The sequence below is a fragment of the Melanotaenia boesemani genome, chromosome 3 (assembly GCF_017639745.1).
Source record: "Melanotaenia boesemani isolate fMelBoe1 chromosome 3, fMelBoe1.pri, whole genome shotgun sequence".
In the NCBI taxonomy this organism is placed as follows: Eukaryota; Metazoa; Chordata; class Actinopteri; order Atheriniformes; family Melanotaeniidae; genus Melanotaenia; species Melanotaenia boesemani.
In genome coordinates, this window is record NC_055684.1 from 26,835,777 (window position 1) to 26,858,771 (window position 22,995).

Genomic DNA, 22,995 nt, shown 5'->3' on the forward strand with positions numbered 1-22,995 from the left:
TATTCAAGTCCACGGAAATATTTTATTTGGTTTTACGTCCTTCAGAGCTAAATTCGCCAAGTAAGAGGGAGCTCAAGAAGAATTCCCTGATAGGCAAAATTGAGGGCAAAAATAACAAATATTAATTTTCCGCCATTTTACTGTGTTTTGCGTAACGTTTGTTTTAAACGGCGTTTGGTATCAATAAAGTGCGTGGTAACATGGTTTATAGCCTTTGTTAAACTGGTGGACCTCCTCTATCAATTCACATTAAGTCTGACTAGCAGGCGAACATGCGGAAATACTTACGTTAATGGCCTCATCTCAATGCACCACAACTTAATGTACCCACTGCAGTCCGAGCACTTACCCCATTTTCGTGTCTGCAGACGTATGCTGTAATTCCTCAGATGTGCATATAAATTTATCTTCCAATATTATATAAATTTCTTATGTAACGCGTATACTCTATCATTTTTTATTCCATGAAATAACGTTCTTTGTAATACAGTGTTTGCTGTGTAGCTCATGTCAAGCACTGTAGTTCAGCTGCATGTCTCCCCTTTTACTATGTGTGCTGTTTAGCCATTCGTTTCAGTGGAGATAAAAAATTAAACATATTAGTTCACTTAAATAAGAGTAACTTGGAATAAAAGGTAATTGTTTAGCATTTATTAGAGCATTTAAATTCTGAAACATCAAACAATTTACTGTACAGACAAGTCCTCAATAAAGATGAGTACACAATAATTTGTTCAACTTGGCACACAAGAATTTCCCCTTGTTGAAAAACCTCTGATTTGGTGATGAAACGGTGCTGATATCATATCTATTACTTAGTTTAAAAGTTTTATTTATTTCTTTTTTTTAACCAAGACTTATGGAGATTAGATTTGCTTTCAAATAATAATGCTTGAGTCATTCATACCCAAAACAGACCCAAATCTTCTATACAAATGTTTCGTGAGACAAAACAACATAGAACTTTGCAATATAATATAAAAATGGTCCACGTGATCCCCAAAAAGGAAGGTGGTGTCCAACACACTTAGTCCAAAAGTTCAGGATGGAGGGTGGGCAGGCAACTCCCGGATGAATTCCCATGCTCTAGGTTAAGGTTTCTCCTTTGGTCACCTGTATAAACATAAATATACAGTTGATGATAATAGCACTTGAAAACGGACAACAAAATATATTTGGTTTGTATACTTACTCTGGCCTCTATATACTCAATCCTTCTCTCCAAAGCTGTCAACTTCTCATTGAGGGTGGCCAGACGGGAGCGACAAGACATATCTGTTTGGGTTTAAGTTCATTTCACATGTTACAGTCATTACCCTCGGTGTCTCGTACAGTGTGGCACATATTGTCAAAACCACAAATTACAAAGATATTCGTAAACACAATTATACCAGCATCCAGTGTTATTATAAAACGCCATATCACTTTTCTGTCATGTCAACCGAAGCGGACGTACATTAGCAGCTAAATAATGTTAGCTGTCGAGTCAAGTAATCTTACACTCACAGTACACATACACACATACAGGTGATAGGTATCTAACATTAATAAACAAGGAGAAGCAGTTCACTTTCAAAATGTCACTGTAAATTAACAACATAAGAAGCCTCATGCTAACAATCGAGCTAACTGCTAGCTGGGAGTGGCCATTTAAAACATCAACATCAGTGCTAGCAACAGCCGTATAGCTAGCTAATTTCATTTCTGAACTATTTTTCTACATTAATACGGATCGTAATCGATTTTTTTAAACAAAATCTTACCAAATGAATTAAGAAAGTCAGCAATCTTTTTAATGCTGCTAGTAATGACTTCTATATACTCTCGATTTGCCCAATCTTGGTGAATCTCCCGTTGCACTGGATCTTCTTGGCCAGCCATGTTGGACGAGATGCAGCCTGCAGTCAGGATGAACCCCAGCACCCTCCCAGTCGCATCCAGGAAGCACGGTGAATCTACCGCTGTGGCTGTTAAAAAGTAGCACCAATGCATTTCTTTACACTATATACAACAACTACAGCAAGTGAAACTGGGATTTTTTTTCTTTTCCCTGAAAATATATGTTTTTACATGTTACTGGGTGGCATGGTTTGCAATCCTTTTAATAATAATGCTTTCAGTCCCAAGTATAGATATTTCCTTGAATATTTAATGCTGTGTGTTGCAATTTTAGGTTTAAGAATGTCATTAGTACTTTTATTTATATATATTTTCCCATGCTGCCTTTGACAATGGTAATCACCTCTCAAATGCTGCCCCTCAAAAACTTAGACTTTCTGGATTCCACAGCCTATGATGCAGACCTATTGTCAAATTTGCTAAACTTTTTCCATTGTTTTTAAATGGCTAAGCTCAACTTTTTTTTCTAAATTAGCTGCTGTGAAATTCAAAATGACTTTTTTTTTTTTACAATTTAGGACTTGGGTGGTTTGCTAATCACTACTTTCTTAATTTTGTACAACGTATTTATTTGGAAATAGGATTAAAATTGGCCTGTTTTAATTTTGCTCACAAAAATTTGCTTACACTGATATGTCCATTTTCTTTGCTTTTTCAAAAGCACTTGAAAAACATGTTTATTTTTCCTATTTAAGTCTGCAAAATTAGGATATTTGTGGTATACACAGTGGTTGAGTCAAACTTTTATATCTTCACCAGAAACTCCCAACAGAAAACTGTATAAAATAGGGATTTCATTAAGTAAAAAGGCTGAAAAACCATAGTGTATAGCTCTGGCAATAGCACAATCTCTGGATTGCTGCAGTTGACTTAAACTGTGAGCCATGAAAGCGTAAACATGAGTATATACCAATAGCTCAGAGTAGTAATGGCTTAAATCTTACATAGAGACCCACGGACTGCACATTTATCTTCTGCAGCAGGTCTTTAATGTCTGCCCTCAATGTCAATAGTGAGGAATTTTCTGCTGTAGTGCTTGTAAGGCTCTCAATCTGCACTGACCAGTAACTTCTCAAGGTTCCAGGATGCATCATTCATACAGACTGGACTACAGATGAATAACTTTGGATTGGTCATAAGGGTCATTGCATCTGAGTGTAATCCCTGTTTGTTGTTCCTAGATGCCACATTATCAATAAGAACAACCTTCCCCTGCAGTGCAGAGAAACTAAAGGTTTCTCTGGACAGCATCTTTGCTGTCAGGTTGTAAAATCTTTTCACATTCCCTGCCATTACTTTGGAATTCTTGCAAGACAGTGGTGCATCCTAGAAAAAACTTTAATAAAAATGAAGTTTTTCTTTAATATTTTTAGGTAAACAAAAGGTTTGGGGGAGTTGTAGATCAATGCATTCTGATTTTATTACAATTGTAAGTGCATTTTATTCATATCTTACCAACTAATAGACTGTTTCAGACATGTAGAGCCATAGTAAATGAACATTGATAAAAACTACCGGTGGTAACACATACTGCCCGTGAAGTCTTACTGAGGAGTTTAGAGCAATATGACACAATATCTAATACCAGTAATAACTATAGGTTTATCTACTTTCAGCTTTCACTATTATTACATTGAGTTTACCAGAATGTGCGGTACTTTTATTTATTTCTGCAGGTGTCTGACAAATATACACCTGCGGAAATATGGCTGACAGTTACAATGATTTTATTTGCTCATTTTGTATATTATACATTTTATTTGTTGTCAGATTTGTTTTATTGAATTATTTTTATGGAGGAAAGTATAGAGAGCAAAACAGAATAGAGTGATAGTAGAATAGAACATTGGAGAAAGCGAGATGGAGGGATGAAGTGGGGTTCGGAGAGAAGATGTGTCAGATAGCAAGAATTGGGGCAGACGACAGGACAGTTAGAAGGATAATTATAAAAATGTGAAGAGATGACGTTGATCTAAGAGTAGAGGTCAGAAAAAAGATCTTGGAGTGAGTCAGGAGAACAGAGGAATATCAGCAGGATCTTTAGAGAATGGTGGAGTATTAGAGATGTCAGGGCTCAGAAGAGGGATCATAGGATGCATTTAGATAAATCTCAGGAATATCAGGAGGATCAACGGAGAATGGTGTAACACTAAAGGTAGATCAGGGTTCGGGCTTATTGGATGCATCAAAGGATGTAGCTGGAGAATAGAAATAAACCCAGGAGAATGAAGAACTTTCTTTTTTTCTCACCTCCTCGGTTTTCTCATTTTCTCTTGCCATTGTTTTTCATGTTCCATAACCACTCTCATCTTCAGTTTTTTAAACCTCTCAGTCTAGATATTGTAGACATTTTTGCTCCTAATCCACACAGAAACAAACTGCTGTAAAAAACGGTAGAAACTTACTTACTTACTCTTATTTACTTTTACTTGTCTCTTTTTTGTGAATTTATTTCTGAAGATGTTTCAGAGTTTCGAAGTTCTTTTTTTTTTCTGTAGTCTGCATATTTTAACCTGCACTGATAATATAATTTGTGGCTAATGTTAAAAGGGTAGATTTGACACTTTGGTGGTGTGAGTGGAAACAAACTTTTGAATGAAAAGTGTGAAATGCATTAAAGAAAAACTAGCATTACGTTCTTTTTCTTAGTTTTTCCAAAGTAAAATGTAAATCAGAAAAGCTTTCAATTCGTACTGCATCAAACACAATATGTTGATTCAGCAAATGGTATTTAGGAATTTATGTAGAAAGTTATTTTCACAAGTCATAATACTTTTTATAAATGCTTTAAATTTTAATTTTCAGGTGGAAGTGTGTGGCTGCTGGACACTGGATAATAAACCTTTAGAGTCATATTGTATGTGAAGACATTCAACCAACCTTTGTTAGGGGCTCAGTGTACAGCATTTTAACCTACAATATCAAGAGAAAGTTCTCTGTGCACTTGAATTAATTCAAACGTAAGGCTTGGGTCGTTTTCCTTCTCTTTTCTCTCTGGCTTCCTGACCTTTATATGGTCCAAATTGTAATCTCAAACTAATGCATTTTCAGGAGTTTTGATGGTATCAATCAGGGCCGGACTGGGATAAAAAGTCATTTCGGGAGTCATACACTCACCCAGGCCACCCCAGCTCATATACTGCACACATATGCTCACATGCAATTGCACAAATGTATGCATGCACACAAACACACAGACTAAGCAAACACCGAAGCTCATTATTTTATATAGACTGACATTCATACACAACTATCAGCCACCAGTTCAGTTCTTTTCTCGCTCTTATTCTCATCAAAAGACTCAATACAACAGTCACAATGGGACTCCTACATCCATTTTATATTATGTTAATTAAAAAAAACATGATTGTGTCATTTGTCAGCAAATATTTTAGATGCCAGTTTACCATAAATATAATATGCTAACACCAATATTTGCTGCAGCAATAAAAACATAAAATGGTTAACAGTAGTTTCACTTGATTTGATTCAAATAACATTACAAAATAAAAAGTCAACTCAGTTTAGACAGATAATAGACTGTCCAACCTTAATAGGGGTTACCAAACTTTTCCATGCAGCAACCCACCAGTGGCGGTATATTGATCCAGCAGGACCTGCCAAATATTTAATGCAGTAAAATAATCTATGGCATTACCATGTAAACAGAAACACAACCACAAACACTCACTCCAAATGGAGCTGTGAACAAAAACCACAGACATTAAACACATTTAACCAACAAATATAAAAAGTTGCAATCACATAATTTACAACCAGATAAACACACTGACAAACTGATTAACCCGTAAGAGCCCTGCATGACATATATGTTACATACAGTTTCTGAGACATTTTGCTTCAATTTATGGCATCAACTTTGCTCAAAATCCTGTTGAACACAATCTGATACTTGTCTTCTGTCCCCTAATAGTACCCAGAAGCAGAAAACCACATTATAATAGTTTTAATGTATCACATGGTAATAAATGGTAGAGATCCCTTCCCAAAAAATTTATTTTTTGTTACATTTTGTTAAAGGGCCAACTATATATATATATATATATATATATATATATATATATATATATATATATATATATATATATATATATATATAAATAAAGTCCTATTTCATAATTAGCCTACTACTATTTTTTTTTCCATTAAGATTGCCCAGAAGACTAAAGAGCTGGTCATTTTACTAGAACGGTAGAATTGTAGGTAACTATGAAGCAGTCACACCTAAAAAGGAGTCAAATATCGATCGAAGTAAACATCGATAACATGTTGACTGGAATATTTTTACATCTTATCTGAGTTGCTGGTGACACGCTTCCTTTTAAGATTTTTGTAAATTAATTCGTAGCGAACTCCCCCTTTCGTCGGCATAAATGGTACTTTCCAGGAAGTCTCGTACAACGTGAAACCTTGTTGTTTGTCGTTGTTGTCTTCTAAGATTGTAAGAATAAGTCCAGTCAAGGACATGTACTTTTAAAATACAACAAATACATCTTCTTAAACATGTTAGCTTCTTCCAGGAAATGACACGGTGTTAACTGTTCGGAAGAAGCAGCTAAAACGGTACCTGCTCCGCCTGTCGGTGAGCTATCATGCCAGACTTACTCAGTCTGTGCGTGGTTGTTATCCTGTTAGGTCTTTTCTTTTTAACAGTTGCTGGTTATATTTTTTATTTGGGACTCCAAATAAATGTCAAAGTTCACACTGGCGTCCCGCCTATAAAGAAGATAACTTTTGCCTACAAATTTAAAGAAGGACCTTACAAAAACTGCGGACAACTTTTTAAAGAAGCTCACTTTATTGGACCAGAACTCTCATGTATCGGAGTGTTTTATGACCATCCCAAAAAGGTAAAAAATCCAGACATCTATTTGATTACATTATCTTTGAAAAGATATTTCCCCCCAGTTTAGAATAGCGATGTTTTTCCAGAATTTTGCTTTGTAATTTAGCTTAACCAAGCGGATGTTTTAAAGGTGTAAGTTATGCTGTTGGCCGCTAGATGGCGTTGGTGTTTTTCTTTTAGAGGAGACGAGTTGAAAAATTGCTCACTTGTTAGCAAGTCATCAGTTATTTTACTCATTCATTTTAAATATTTCTTTCCCAGTAGGTTGTCACTGATTGCATTTCGCATAGTTAACTCAGCCCCCCTCCCATTTTTTTTCGTCACGTTTTGCTGAGACTGAAAAAGGAAGTATTTTTGCCTCTGAGCATCATCATCATCATTGCACATCTGTTCAGATGGTGTGTCTCGTGTATTAAGATGTCATGAAATATAATCCAAAGGCACTGGAGTGCTTATTTCATGTTCAAATGAATTTTTAAACATCTTTTTATTCTATTCTGTAAGTAAATTGTCAGAAACCCCAAGAGTTAAAGTGAGATGTAACACGTTTATTTGACTGCTAATGATAATGTGTTGTATGTAACTACTAAAACTATAACTCCTTTTCACACAGGTTTTACTTAATTCTCCATTTAGATTCTTGTCTTTTTATTATAAAACAAGTAACTATAATGATATGATAAATTGTTAAAACTACTGGATGGGGGGAAAAAAACACTATTTACTTAAATTAGGCACCCAATTATGAAATAAACTCATGTAATAGGGCTCCAGACAGATCAAAGGTCAAACTGGAGTGAAGGTTGTCTCCTTACCGTCGCTCCAAGGCTGCTACCAACACAATTAGTCAGTTGGATCCATCTGTGAGAAATTTTCCTGTTGCTCCCTGTGTAAATCCATCTATCTTAAAATCTCAGTTCAAATAAGCAGCAGGACATAACAGCTGCTGGATCTGATTTTCCTGATACTTAACAGCACACACTCTTCCAGTTATTGTGGAACTTGTTCCCACATAGTTATGTTTTTACAAGTTTCTTCCAAGACCATGAAGGAATGAAAAACGGCATCTTGTACTGATTTTACAGAAATAATGTCCCTGTGAAGAGACTTAAGGGTTAGGTAACAAGAGTATAAAAGATGTAATATGTAGAAATATCCCTCTGCTGTGGCCTTGACTTTAATGCCCAATTTTATACACAGTTTTCTTTTATATCTACACCAAAAAAATTGACCTCAAAATGATAAAATGAAGATTAAATCTCAAATATGGTTTTAAAGGAATAAAACTATAAATATTAAGTCTCAAACAGTTTGAATTAAGCAATAAACAGAAATAGAAATGGTAATAACTAAACTGAATAACTGAGATGCCCTTTCTACATTATGTCAGCCTAATTTTCTGTTGTTTTTACCAACAGTTTTGAATTCTTGGATGGAAATCCTAGAATAAATAAACTGATGCTGCGATCCCTGTGCATAATACAGCATCAGTCTAGAGACCATTTTCAGTGTAGTTCCAGGATAGTGGAACAAACTGACAAATACTATCATGTCACATTCCACCTTTCAGAATCCCTTGAAGGCTCATCTTTTCTGAGAACACCTCCCCTTCTAAATCATTTATTAAATCATTTATTATCCCTAACTCGCAGTTATTTACTCATATTGTCTTTAAAAAAGTTAGATAGCACAAGGATTTCTTTCTACACTAAACCCTGAATGTCACGCCTCATTTAAACATGCAAGTTGCTTTGGATCAAAATGTCTGTTAAATTGATTACATTTCAAAATTAGGGTATTAAGTCAACTACATTGTTATATTATCTATTTCTGTTTAACTCTGTTTTACTAATTTGAATAATTCTGTCTCAGTAATATGCAAATAGCTGCCTACTAACTTTAGACACTATTGGCTTTAATGACATTGCTTAAACCTGCTGCAGCAACCTGATGGAATGTAGTCAAAGTGTAGTGATGGGCTTTTTCCGGCTCTGATTCAAAGCCCTTTTGTTATACTCATCCTCTTTTTCCCAAGCTGGCAATTAAGCTAGCAGTGGGTCCTGGTTCCTCTGCACGGTCACAGCCAAGTCCTGATCTAAGTTAGAATAATTGGCGTAATGATCTCAGCTCATTAGCGTCCAAGCCTCAGGATGCCATTCAGTGGCTGCATCAGCAGCCCCGGAGATTGTTCTCACATAGGAGAACTGGTATTTGCGGTCTAAATAGGGAGTTACTGTCTGTTGATATTTGCAGTGGGAAGGATTCTCTGACAGAGGATAAGTGTGTGCGTGGCTGGTCTTATCCTCTGTTCTTGGTTTTCTTACTTTTACCTCCTTTAAACACTTCCTCTGGAGAAACAAAAGACCTCAACGAAAACTTGAGATGGTCCTGAGATGGTTGCCATGGATACGGTGCGAGAGCAGCTCTGTCTGCTCCTTCAAACAGCTAGCACAGAGGCTCCACACGCTAAACCCTTCTTCTTCACCAGCCTCTTCACAGCTTCAAAGCCAAGGGGTTTCTGCGACCCAGTGTGCCCCCTTCACCTCTGTTCTTCATCCCTTCAACTCTAAATGCAACAAACATCAGAGGGAGGCAGGGGGGGTAGATCAGATAGTATTCTGTCAAACTTGATACTTCGAGTAAGTGATTGAGGTCAGTGTTTGCAGACCCTGAAACATGGATGTGAGAATAAAAAGCGAGATGGCGAGTGGAATAGCAGTGAAACAATGCATGTTTGCCCATCTTCAGGGACCGATGTTTGTGTCACAGTGAGATGAAAGCTGTGGGGATGGCAGATGGAGGAAGGGCTGCTTGGGAAATGTATGTCAGTCGATTGCTGGTCTTTAGAGTAAATGATGAAATCTCTCTAGTACTAACCCTTTCAGAAAGTCATACTAAAACATTTAAAATGTAAGCCTGTCAGGGTCCGAGTGGGGGTACGAAATGCTTTGTATGCTGGAGAAGATTCTTTTTACTCTTTATTCCTCCTACCTCATCAAAGCCAGTTCAGCTGTTGTGCTGCTAAGACACAAAAGGATGTGATTCCTTGAGTTGGATTTTATAACATTTTGCTTCTGATAAACTGTCAGTGTATTGAAGAAAGAAAAGACATCACACTCGTGTCGTAATGAGTGCAGCTAGAGGAGTAAAACAAAGCCTATGGACAATAACTTGTCAAGTTTTTTGTTCCTGATGCGTATTTGGAGCCTTGTGCTGGTAAATAAGTCCACACGACCCAGACTTCTTGCTGTGAACCCTCAAAACAAAAGCATATGAAATAGTCTTTTATGTATGGTTTTCCAGATGTGCTTTTTGTTGACTATAGTATGATCAGTGAATTACTAACAGGAGGTTTAAAATCCTTCAGGAATAGATTCATTATATTTTTTTTTAACTCGTTTGATCTGACAGCTTCACTGAAAACCTGCCTTTATCTTTCAAGAAAGTGTCAGTAAAGGTTTTATTTACAGTAGATCGGTAAATAGATGGTTACACTGGGATTGTGGACCAACACTATGCATTCGCATTTTGATGAGACTTACTAATTATACCTCATTCATCATGTGCATAGTGAAGACTTTACACAGCTTTACCAGTGTTATCTTTGTCATACTTGGCAACAAAGCTGTTAACATCTGATCTCCCCCCCATCCACCCCTCTTTCTCCACAAAAATTCTCTATACTAAGCCATTTCTGTTCATATAACTATAAAGCACCCCCCCTCTTTAAAGAGGTCTGGGACACTATTGGCCCTTTCGTCCACAATATAATAAACAACATTATTTCCTCAGGCGTTGTCCCTGCTTATCTTAATAAGGGGCAGTTGTTGAACCCTTAATTTAAAATGCAAATCTGGATTCCTTCATTTTAAGCAATTACAGAGTAACCTCAAGGCTTCCTTATATGTCCAAGATTTTAGAAGAAGTTGTAATACTCCATATTATATTTTTGAAAAAATGAATTCTGGTTTTAAATAAAATCACAGCACAGAGTCTGCACTTCTAAGAGTTTTTAATGATTTTTTTATTAACCACAGATGCTGGTGATTCTGCCTTCCTTGTGCTTTTAGACCTCCCTTCCCTGCTGCTTTTGACAAGAGGGACCACTCAATTCTCATGTCCTGTCTAGAGCACAGCGTGGGCACCAGGGGCACTGCCCTCCACTGGTTTAGTTCTTATCAGTGCCCTTGATGGAGTTCCAGCAAGTCTGATATGCAAGTTGGTGCCAGTCTACTTAACGATTTAAAAACAAACAGTAAAATCTTAAAATGAATTTTAAAATTGACAGTGTAGTGAAGCCAGGATGGTGGTGATGTGTTCATACTTTTTATTGCCAGTTAAAAGCCGAGCAGCTGCATTTTGAACTAACTATAGGCAAGCTAGGGAGGTTTGGTTGAGCCCAGCATACAAAACATTACAGTACCTCTTGTCTTTATTTAATTGTAAACATTTAAAAGCCATCCACTCTTTGACCTCTTTAAGACACTCCATCAACTGACATGAGATGCTTTGGTTATGTTGCTGTAGAGGCAAATGAATTTGTGTATCATTCATGTAAAAGTGATAAGAAATACCACGTTTTCTAAAAGTAACACCCAAAATTGAGCCTTGGTGAACCCCACATGGCAGTTTTGCTGTAGAAAAGAAGTTACAGCCTTACAGAAATTCTCAGAACTTTTCTAGACCCGCCCCTAAATAGCTGAAGTATAAACCCTGTCTACCACCAGCCGAGAAGGGTCCTGCCAAAAAGAATACTTTTGGGTAAATATGTGACGGTGTGAACCATGAACCGCTAGTTTCCTCGTTCTCAGCTGAACAATAAACAAACGCAACAAGAGCAAAAAGCCGATCAGCTGGTCACCGACAGCCATCATGATCCAAGGAACAACATGAGTGGAAAGAAGCAGCTTCTGCACAGAGACTACCAGAGATCCGCTAGCAGACACGTTGGTGCAGGATAAAAAAGAATGCGGGAAAAGTGCAGGTGTGGCTCATATTTTCCATCATGCTTCTCCACGTCCTGCCGTTATATCAGAGAAATAATGGCTGTATGAAGCTTGTAAATTGCGTTAAAAATATGAACACGATTAATTACAAAAATTAGTTACTGCCGGTAACGCCTACTTAAAACACATTTTTACTCCTTTTAGCACAGCATGGGGATTGTATGGTCTCTGTTAGTCTTTTAATGTATTTTAGCCTTTTAATTTCTCTTAGTGTATCTTAGTCTTTATATTAGTTTTATTCATTCAATCATTCATTTTCTGAACCGCTTAGTCCATTAAGGGTCGCGGGTAAGCTGGAGCCTATCCCAGCATTTACAGGTGAGATTAGGTGAGATTTTAAATTTCTTTTAGTGTATTCTATCTTTCTAATTGCTTTATTGTAGCTTGTCTTAATTTGTCAATTTATCTGAATGCATTTCAGTCTTTTATTGCTTTTAGTGTATGTTATAGTTTTTAGATTTCTTTGGTTTATTTAAACTATATTTTTGTGTTTTGTTTCTCAAGTTTTATTTATTTTGTTTTTTTGGGGTGCAGATTTTCTGGTTGTGTGTGAAATGTCTCTGCATTTCAACAGTCATATTTTATATGTAAAGCACATTGGGAACCATGTGTTTAAAATGTGGTATAGAAATAAAGGGGTTAGGATTGGAAAGCAAAATTGCAAGAATTAACAATGCACATATGTACACATTATATACTGTGTGTTGGTCAGTTGTATGTGATATTGCATGTAAGTCTGACTGAATTTACCACAATATATTTAAAAACACAACAGTGCACAATGCAAGATTTATTTGGATTAGCACACTGAATTTGAAGTTATATTGAAAATAGGATTTGCAAGTTGCTCTTGTCTTGCACCACCCTTGTGTGCTTGTTACAAAAATGAGCCTGTTGTGACGTGCACTGTGAGCACCAAATTTCTAGCCATTACTAGCCTTTTGGGTTGATAAATATAGGACCCACTGTGCCTAAAAGCATGACATTAATAGGTTAATGAACAAATTAGACAATTCCAGCATATTTATTACATGAGCCTTGAGTGGTGCTCATCTTTAGAGAGCACAGTGGGAGAAAAGCTTAGTTGTCCCTGGAGGATTCATTTGTAAAAAGTGTATTTTTTTTTCTTCTTCTTTAATAGGCACCTGGGTGCTTAAAATGGAGGAAACAGCAATAATTGCTATGCTGTCAAATGCTCCAAGTGGAGCTGAAATTAATGAGCATATTTTCTCTCACTTTGGCACCTGAATAACATAACAAGAATATTATAGGAATGCTAGATAATGCATTTTTTGTTGATGTCTTATGTTTTATGCTATTTTTGGTTAATTTTGACTGATTACCTATGCTGATAGAAATACACTCATATATACGGATAAAGTCTCTTCTGTGGTTGAACTAAGATATTTTTATCCTTGTAATTGCCAAAGTTTATCACTTGGAAACATAAGATGACTACAATCAAAACATGCCTGCACACATATTTTAAAACACTTTTCAGCAAAATTGCAAACAATATCCTCTTTCAACAAGACTGAAATTAGTCACAATCAAGTTGGATTTGCACCTTGTTTGCACACCATTTTCATCTTAAAACATTTTTTATTCTATGCAGATTATAGGAATGATGAAAGGAATATTCTACTGTGAATTCACTGGATGACACAAGACTTTATGACAGAATTTATGTTTCACTGCTGCTTTTAAATCAGAGGCTTTTTCACATTTAAAATCATTACAATAAGAAAGAGACAACAGATTTTTAACAAAGGCAGAATGTGCAGAAAAGGCACACCAAGCTGAAACTTCTTCTACAGGCACTAGATGTTTTCTCAGGTTTAACATGAAGAATGTAGACAGTATTGTCACTGGTTATAACTACGATGTATGCTGTACAGTAATATTGGAGCCTTTTGCATAAAATGTTGAATTTTCAGCACTTTCTTGTCCAACCACATAAATGGCTGACTGCAGGTATGCAGGCTTAGGTTGTTTTCCTACATAGACTGTAGTGTCATTGGTTTGTTTTGCAGATGAAACATGGTTTCAGTTGAATACATGAAGCTATTTAAAACTATGCCTATCCTTTGAATGAATCCTGCCTAATGATTGTGGCCTATCTACTGTAGACAGGAATGCACCTTTTTGTAAGCCACTGTAAACATGTGATGTTGCACTTTGCTTACACCAGGCATATGCCAAAAGAAAGAAAAAATGTTAGATTTTACAGAGTTTAACCATTTCCTGATTATGTAGAACTAGTTATTCCAAAACACTTTTGAACACATCCATTATCCAAATGATTTATTAGTTTATGTTGTTTACATGTTCTATTATGTCATATGTCTTTATTTATTAGTTCATTTACTCCTCCTTTCTAGGTTTTAGGACCACTGTGTCGCTATGCTATCGGCAGTATTCTGACTGATGGAGAAAACAAAGCAGATGAAGAACTTCTAAAGCGCTACAAGACATCTGGCTTTAATGTTTTCACCTTTCCCCAAGTAACACATGTGGTCACTACCTCATTTCCTCACGGGACGTTTTTCCTCAACTACCTCAGGATGAGAAGAGTCTACCAACAACTTGAACATTACATCCAGGTATTTCGCTTTTTGGATTTCTTATTATTAATGGCATTAAATAGAATTGTGTCTGCAGTGCCGGTGTCCTGACAGATTTCTCAGGGGTGGTGCAATTGTTGTGATGATGACTAAGGTGACCCGTTCAATGGGTAAATTAATAAGTAGCAAGGCAGGTGTCAGTTTTTCCTGGTCAACATCACCTGTAACCACTACACTACAAGACAACGATATTCCCCTTCACTACACAAGTCACATACTGGGCTATATTGGAAAGTTACATCCATGAGTCTTCATTAATCAAATAATTTTGACTCTACAAATAATGATCAATCCCCTGCAGTCATCAACTGATAAACTGTCAATTAGTTTACCCTCGGATACCATTGTCATTTAAAGAGATATAAATTTTACCGTTAATTAGGAAGAGGGGACTAGATCTGAGTCATAAAGTGTTTATTTAAAAGAGTAGTATATTATATCTGTTATTTATGAAAGAAGGAAGCTTTTCACAGTCACAAAAGGAGAGCAAAATTCATAAATCTCTGATAAGATGGATAGATTTGTGTGTATATATGTATATATACATAAAGCTTTGTAAACTTGAGCAAAAACAGAGATTAACCTATTGCCTTAAAAACCTGAACTATTAAGCCATTAAAAACCAACATCAGCAATGTACAGATTTCTTTTTTGTTTGTGTGTGTGTGTGTGTGTTTGTGTGAGACCGAGAAAGAGAGAATGACTCTTTATTTAGACCACATCACTTGTACTGAAATTTTGGTCGTCTTTCTTTCAAAGCAGCAAAGTGATTAATGACACTCTCATTGAAATCAGTCATGTTCCTGACAAGCTCGCCATCCATATTAAACGTGGCCTGCGCATTCAGACGTTCCTGGCCCATTGCATTTCTCAGGAATGTTTTAATCCTTTTCCGTGTTGAGAAACACCTCTCAGCTTCAGCTGCTGTCATGGGTGTGGTTATAAGTATATTGAAAATGTCTCAGAAAAGGTCTCCTGGAGGCTGTAACTGAGAAGAACCTGGTACAACGTAAGTGCACCACAGCAGCCGCTGAATTCAGTTTTCTCGTGAGTGACAGTTCTGTATTAATCTTTGCCTTGTTCAGCATGGGATATGCTGTCACGGTGGCATCAAGAGCCTCACCAGGAAACGTATGTCGGTGCTGCTTAAACATCTCTGCCTGTAGCAGTGTGGCACTCATGAGGTAGTCAGCAAAGGAGAAGCGCTCTTTAGCATGGGCCGGGATTGTGTCTCAGATCTCCTTAGACATTCTCTGCTTCTCCCCTTCCTAAGGCCCTTCTTGGTCTGGTGGTTCCGGCTGCTACTTGCTGCTGCTCTTGACATGAGTCCCTGAGGGCAAACGGACCAACAGAGTTTCTTAGTACATAAAAATATGAGTGTCTGATAGAATGTCGAAAAGTCAAGAAAACGTTCATGTAGTAACACAAATATAGCTTTACTTCATGCATATCCACTCACTGACCACTGCTTTAGGTACACCTATGCAATCTAGTTCAAACCAATACAACAGTTCTGCTATAAATTCTGTATTTATAAAGTTTCTTCATTTTCAGTTTTTATTGGTATTGTCAGGTAGGTGATAACTTGCTTTGTGTTTATTATTTTGGGTGATGATGTACGTGATTGCTTTATCTTGAAAAGTGCCTAATATGTTGTACACACCATTAATAAAATACAAAATATAAAAACTGTAAAATATTTAAGGACAAAATATTTGAACACTGATAAATATATCAACCTAATACACCAGTAACACCCACTATTTAAATATCACCTTCCTGACAATATCAACAAAAACTGAAAATGTATGTTTTTTGCGAAAGCAGAATATTTGGAGCGCCTGTTTAGCTGTTTTATTGGTAGCTGAACCAGCATGGTAGGACAGAAAATCCGGGGTTAACCCTGGAGTTAGCTTGATAAGGGATTATACAGCTTTGTAGGACAGGCTTTGGGTGTGTATAATTCGGTATATATATATATATATATATATATATATATAATATTTATATGTATACACATACATATTGACATTCATACACATAATACATAAAGTAGACACTAGAAGAAATAATATAAAGTAAACATAAGTTTTGCCTTTTAAACCTCAACTTGTGTCTCAACTTGTTTTGAATGGAGATTGTAGAACAACAAGCATCCTCAGCCTCTTTATGCTTATTTTTGTGAAAGGGAGAACAAGTGAAGAAAATATGTGAGTGTGTGCAAAAGGATGAATCACTGCAAAGTCTATGTGGTCATTCATCAATCAATGGCAAGTAAATGATCAATATGTCACCCCATGAACATCACCTGCATCATCTGAGTCATACTGTTCAGGCAGCACAAAGCTGAAATACGTTTTGTTAGAAGTTGAACATAACAGATCTTTTCTTCACATTTCCTCAGGCCATTTTTGCAGCCTCCTCTGGGGGCTTAGAGTTTTGTGTTAGATAAAGTAGCAGGAAGACATTTATAGTTTGGGAGAGTCATAGAGATGTGTGGTGAAACTAAAGACAAAGAAAATAGAAACAAAATAATACTTTGGACTCTTAATGAATTATCTCTCTGAGTGCTGCTTCAGGAATGCTGGGAAAGTCAGTTGCTGTGATGAGCTGAGGATATTGGGAATATGGCAAACTTGTGGTACGCTAAGACAGGTGGTGACACTTCAGGTCGCCTCAGTTGCTCTGTTCCTGCTGGACGGTTATATTTGTGTGTCTTGTCTGTCTGGCTCTGCCATCTGCTTGGATGCTGTTTAAGCCTGGCTCTGCTCCAGTGGCACTTAGCCTAGCTGAAAGGTCAGCTTACAAAGCCAAGCTAGTTGATGCTGTGCAGCTCCGTATTATGGGAAACTCCATCAATTTTTTTTTTGTAAAGTAACAAAAGCACATATAATTGTTGAATTAAACAGAAGTACAATACCTCTAATTTGACAAAGTTATGCAACGGGTATTTAATTTGCTTTTGGTTTCAAGGGTACTGTACATAAGATTTTTATTGCAAGTGCTTAAAAATTGTGCTAATAATCTTGATGTAGAAGTTATGGTGATACCACTTTTTTCAGTAAGGGGTTCATTTGGGCATATGATTAGTTTGTTTTCATTTGAGGCTTTTTGGAAACTGGTTTTGTTTGGGCGTAAAACATATTAGATTCACCTCAATATAATACAGTACAGAAGCCGACAGCATTCAGGCTCGACTATTATTATTTTTTTTTAACTGTTAACGAGTTGTTAATTATAATGTTGTCTCAAGATAATGAAGCTTGTTTTCTCAAGAAAACGAGACAATTAAGGTGGACTCAAAAGTAAGTCTTACTGTGTTAAACCTGATTTTATTGATCAAAATAGACCCTAGGACCACAGGAAGAGGGAAGTCATGGTGTATATGTGTGAAGGCCAATTTCCACTGGGTACATGTGTGCCGCGTTTTGTACGCCGTGTTCCTCCGGATCATTCGGTCTGTTTTAGTCAATGGTTTTGGTTCACACCAGGCATGGTATGGCGTGTGTCAGAAGCGTCCCAGAAGTGCCTCTCTGCTAAACATACGCTGACTCCTCATTTCCACCAGGTGCGTGTGCGCCATGTTATAGCTGCTCCACGGTTTTGTTCCGACCTCTGTGGCACAGCAGTCTACACCAGGAGTATGTCAGGTGCAGCGTGCCTGCGAGTGCAGTCCACCTAGTTGGATCCATGAGATTGAAATGATCCATGAAATTGGAGAATCGTGAAATTCTCCACTTCCAGGATGAATTTGTCCATGATTTAAAAAACAAAAAACAAAAAAAAACACAAAAACCCCAACAAAACACTGAGACCCCTGACCGATTAAACATGTAAGGTTTTCATTGTACAGGAGCGCAAATCTGCACAGGGGCTTTTATTTGGAAAAATACCGGAAGTTTTTACACTGCTCGCATGTCTCATTTCCTGTCTGCCCCTATCTGAACGGCGGAATTTGACGCATTCTGGGTGCGTGCTCCGACAAAAATAGACTTTGCGCATAAATTTAGCGGAGAGCCGCGGCAAGGCGCTTCTGGGACACTTCTGATGGTAATTCATATAAAATTAATTAGATTAATACTTTTTATTTACTTGTTCTTTTCCCCTCATGGACTACGAGATGTATATCCTTCTGTGATTTTGTGATCTCGTGGATCCAGCTTTGCAGATTGCACTTGCGAGTGCTCCGCGTCTGACACGCTCCTGGTGTGAATTGAGCTGGATCGCGGTGCACACGGACCCGGTGGAAATTGGCCATGATTCTGTGCATGATTGATATTAAACTTAATTATCAGACATATCCCAATTTCAGCGTTTGTCAGACTTGATGGAAGTAAAATTGGATGCATCGATCACAGATGGATGTTCCTCGATGTGACGTCAGCTTGCGTCCAATGCTGGCTTGACTGTACTAAGGCATCCCTGTATAGAACAGCTCTGTAATGGGATGCCCAATGGACCGACCAGTTGAGGTAGAAGAGAGGAGAATAATGGCTAAGCCCTTATCCATGTTGAAGGACGAGCCCCCTCCTCACTGTTCCACACTCCTCCAGAACACTGACAACCCTGTAGAGCTCCTTCAGCAACAGACTGCTGCACCCAAGGCATGGAAACCAGCACTGCTCCCAGTAGACCACAAACACACTCAGTAAAAACCAATATAATTCATCCTTGTATGTATGTATGTATGTATATATATATACATTTTTTTTTTTTTTTATTATATTTTTTATATATTAACAACAAGTAGGTTTTAAGGCATGCAAGTTAGGCTGATTTGAGTCTTTAAATTTTTTCCAGGGGCGAGTGACAGTCTGATTTAATGTTTGTCTCTCTGTGTTGGTTCTGTGATGGACTAAGAGCAGCTCCAGCCCCCTCGCGACCCTGCATTTGCAATCCATCATCTTGAGAAAACAAAATAAATGAGATAAACGAGATAAATTATCCCATTATTACAAGAAAACTGGGTTAAAAAAGATGCGAGCCCGTCCGCTCTCGCTATAGCATCACAAACTGCTGCCAAAAAAAGCATGAAGTTGAATCGACTATTTTTATAAATCCTTTTAACAAAAAGTTAATATCATCGTCTTCAGAGACATTATTTGTTTCAGGACGGTTCTAACAGACATATATGCCAAAGTGTTAATTTTACTAGTCACTAGTATTTTTGCTTATAATGTCTCATGTGGATTGTTCTTGTTGTCCCATTTCCCCTGCAGCTTTTATTAATATGCAACATTGATCTTTTAGAAGGTAAAATTAAAGGGTAGAATAAATGTATAGAAATATATGCTGATTAACCATCTTTCTACAAATTGGAAAGACATTGCAAATTGATGAATTTATGTTCCCATAATAGAGCATGCAGGGAGTTGGGAGATTGCTGGCATTAGATGACACAATTTAGCTAAAGCCATGAAATCCACAGAGATATTCAGTCCTGGGGTTCAAACAGCCAGTCTAATATATAAGCTAACACAAATAACAACTTTGGATGTAACTGACCCCTATGTTGAGCACATAAGCTTTAAAAAATTTATTTTTTTTATCTATATGGACTGTATGAAAGTGTGACAGCTTTGTTTCTCAAAAAATCATTATGCAACAGAATTGTCATTCCCTATGGTTTCAAATTACAACCACACTGAAGGTCAGTTCTAGCTCCTGGCATTATGCAGTACCTTATTCTTGAATAATTTTTTATGGGAGTAAACTTGAAGCAGGAACTAAAGCATCAACTGAGTGAATTACCTGTGAGAAGGAAAGTGATTCCCTAAAATTTTTGCATTAAATATATTTAACCCTGTGGTTCCCAAACTTTTGCTCCTAAACCCCCCGACTGCACTACCACACGCAACCCAATGCTCATAAAGAAACATACGAAGAAATGTGCCACAAAATAGTCTTTAGTTTATGGGCTGCTACTAAAAAACATGTCAGTGGCAGAAGGAATTATCCGTTCCTCTGCTGTAGTGTGAGGTGTTTCAAACCAGGAAACTCTGCAAACTACTTCAGGTGAGTTGAGCTTTCAACGAGACAGATGCTGCTTTAGTTAAACTCTGCTATCTATGACAGTTTAGCAGTTTATTTCTAAAGTAACCAACAGACTTTTCTTTGTATTCAGAATGAAAAGTTCCCAAGTGATGTTTTAATGATCAGTGATAGATGTTCCTGCACTTGTTCAACTTGAGCCTCTGTTTGGAGAAAGAGAAAGTCCCAGTCTTGTGGAAGATCTCCTGGATGGTTTTGGTTCCCAAAATATCCCAACCTAGGGAACCAAACAACTCTGGACCTATCACCCTAATTTCCTATCTGATGGAGGCCATGGACAGGATCGTCCTTGGTATCTTCACACCCAATTAAGCTCTATGCTGGACCCTTTGCAGCACTAGGAGCGGTTGTCTCACTGTTCCTGTTCACAATGTATAACTCAGACTTCATCTACAACTCCCCCCTCTGTTATCTGCACTGTTGGCTGTGTGTCAGAGGGGAACGAGAACGAGTACAGGGAGGCCATTACTGATTTTGTGGACTGGTGCGAACAAAGCCATCTGCCCCCAAATACCAGTAAGACCAAGGAGCTTGTAGATGACTACTGCAGAGCTACTCATGTTAAGTAACATTTATTCACATTGCTAATTTCCATATAGGACAACTGAATATTTCCGTTTTGCATATAATTCATTCAGAAATGTTCACAGGACACAAATTGTGTAACTTAAATTCACAAGCATGTGCACTTTACATTTGCTGTATTTCAATACTTCTAAAGTTGTGAAAAGGAACGATCTTGTATAAAAACTCAAAAAAATTCACTAGCATATGTATGCTGTACTCTTTAATATTTTAAAGCATTTTCAACAATGCAAGAATTAAAAATTGAAAACTCAATTAAAAAAACAAAGAAATTTACCAGCTTGTGGAGGCTGTATTACTTTATGAATGAATAAAAAAAAATCACATGATGTCAAAACATGAAATTTACAAACACTACATCTTATGACTTCTATATGTTGAGTTTCCATCAGTGAGAAGACTGACTGCATTGATTCAGACAGAGCTGTATAGAGGAGTGTATCCACTGAGATTCACTCTGATGGAGCCATATAAATGTTCATCTGTCAGTCTGTTTCTGTACTTTGATTTTATGCCATTCATGTCAGAAAAGATGGATTCACACAGATATGTTGACCTAAACAAAGCACTTATTTTCAGAACAGCCGGGTGAAGATTTTTATGATTCTCTACCAAACTCCAGAAATGCTGTGAATGTTTCTGGGATTTAAGCTGGAAATTATTTATGCGGTTTTAAACCTCTATCTCCATAGGATCAACACTGAAAAGTTCAGCCACCTGTCCTGACAACTCACTGATATCCACATCCAGGAAAGGGTTGGCAAATAAATATCACACGTGGCTCCAGTTTCTCAAAGTCTATCTGAAAACTCCCGTCCCAGCTTGCACAATAGATCACAAAATCTTTGTACCTTAAACACCTTTTCTGCTCCTGTGTTGCTTTTCAGCATCTTCACAACTGTCGGAAAATGTTTAAATCTTTTTTTAATTTACTGGATGTAAAAAGAGGGTTTGCACTAAATGCCTTTTACAGCACTTATGTTACATACGTTGTTGTCTCTGCCTTGCAACTGCTGGTTCAGTTGGTTCTTTTTGTCAGTTAAATCATCCTGGAAGGCCAAATCCAACAGCCACTAAGCATCACTTAGTAATGTGGTATCCTCTCTCCTTATTTCCACGAAAGCCTTGATGTCACCAAGAAAAAAAAGAAAGCATTGTAGTATCTTACCTCTGCTCAGCCATCTGACTTCAGTGTGAAGGAGCAGATCTTCATGTTCCGCAGAACATTCTTCTAGGAAAAGCTTTAAGCTCCAGTGTTGCTTGGGCTTTGCATGAATGGAGTTGATGATGTTCACAACAGGCATCATGACATGATCAAACCCCAGGACCTTCCCAATAATAGCCTGCTGGTGGATAATCCAATGATAGTTTAGGAGTTAAGGAAAGTCCAGGTGCGCTTTGCAATGAGCAGTAAATCCAAAGTGACCACCTATCATAGCTGGTTCTCCATCAGTTGTTGTCGAGACCGGTTTTTCCAATAGGAAGCTTTTTTTCCAGTAGGTATTCCTTCATGCCATTGTAAATATCCACTCCTTTGGTGGTGGTTTTCAGTAGAAGTAATGTCAAATACTTCTCTTTTATGGAAAAGTAACCAAAAGCCATCCGTATGAAAACAGCCAGCTGAGCTGTCTCACCGCATTCATGGACAGCGCACACACCCACAGTATTTGCACCAAGTTGGACACTGGCAGTGGCAGACAGAATCTCTGTTTTATTTTTATAGTCCTGGAATAAATATTCTGCCACCTCAGTCATAGCTGCTTTAATGTCTGCCATCAGTGAAGGCCTTTTTGTGCTTGGCTCGGATGTGCAAATTTTTGTTTTGCTTCCTTAACGACATGGACATACTCCAAAATGACAATGCAATCACTAAAATTTTGAAAGAGTGGTTCAGGAAACATGAGATTTCATATTTGGATTGGCAACCACAAGACCCAGACCTTAACTCCACTGAAAATCTTTG

General features: G+C 37.4%; 2 protein-coding genes across 2 annotated transcripts in view; one reads left to right on the plus strand and one right to left on the minus strand.

Moving 5' to 3' along the window:
* Nucleotides 1-636: 636 nt before the first annotated feature.
* On the minus strand, nucleotides 637-1,921 carry brk1 (BRICK1 subunit of SCAR/WAVE actin nucleating complex). The gene is made up of 3 exons (XM_041978003.1): nucleotides 1,764-1,921; nucleotides 1,193-1,275; nucleotides 637-1,113 (listed from the first exon to the last, which is right to left on the minus strand). Exons 1-3 carry the CDS (start codon nucleotides 1,879-1,881, stop codon nucleotides 1,087-1,089), a joined length of 228 nt encoding a protein of 75 aa, XP_041833937.1. The 5' UTR covers nucleotides 1,882-1,921; the 3' UTR covers nucleotides 637-1,086.
* A 4,366-nt stretch (nucleotides 1,922-6,287) lies between these two features.
* The window catches only part of LOC121637276 (testis-expressed protein 264 homolog), a 52,083-nt gene continuing 35,375 nt past the window's right edge, over nucleotides 6,288-22,995 (plus strand). Inside the window, exons 1-2 of the mRNA XM_041981323.1 lie at nucleotides 6,288-6,770; nucleotides 14,154-14,375. Coding sequence (XP_041837257.1) covers nucleotides 6,513-6,770; nucleotides 14,154-14,375 — 480 coding nt within the window. The 5' untranslated portion in view covers nucleotides 6,288-6,512. The remainder of the gene's footprint in view (nucleotides 6,771-14,153; nucleotides 14,376-22,995) is intronic.

Coding starts and splice junctions, on each gene's coding strand:
- brk1 (XM_041978003.1), bottom strand. CDS start 1,881: ATGGCTGGCCAAGAAGATCCAGTGCAACGGGAGATTCACCAAGATTGG. Junction 1,276..1,763: donor TGACTTTCTTAATTCATTTG/GTAAGATTTTGT, acceptor AAACCCAAACAG/ATATGTCTTGTCGCTCCCGT. Junction 1,114..1,192: donor TTGAGTATATAGAGGCCAGA/GTAAGTATACAA, acceptor ATGTTTATACAG/GTGACCAAAGGAGAAACCTT.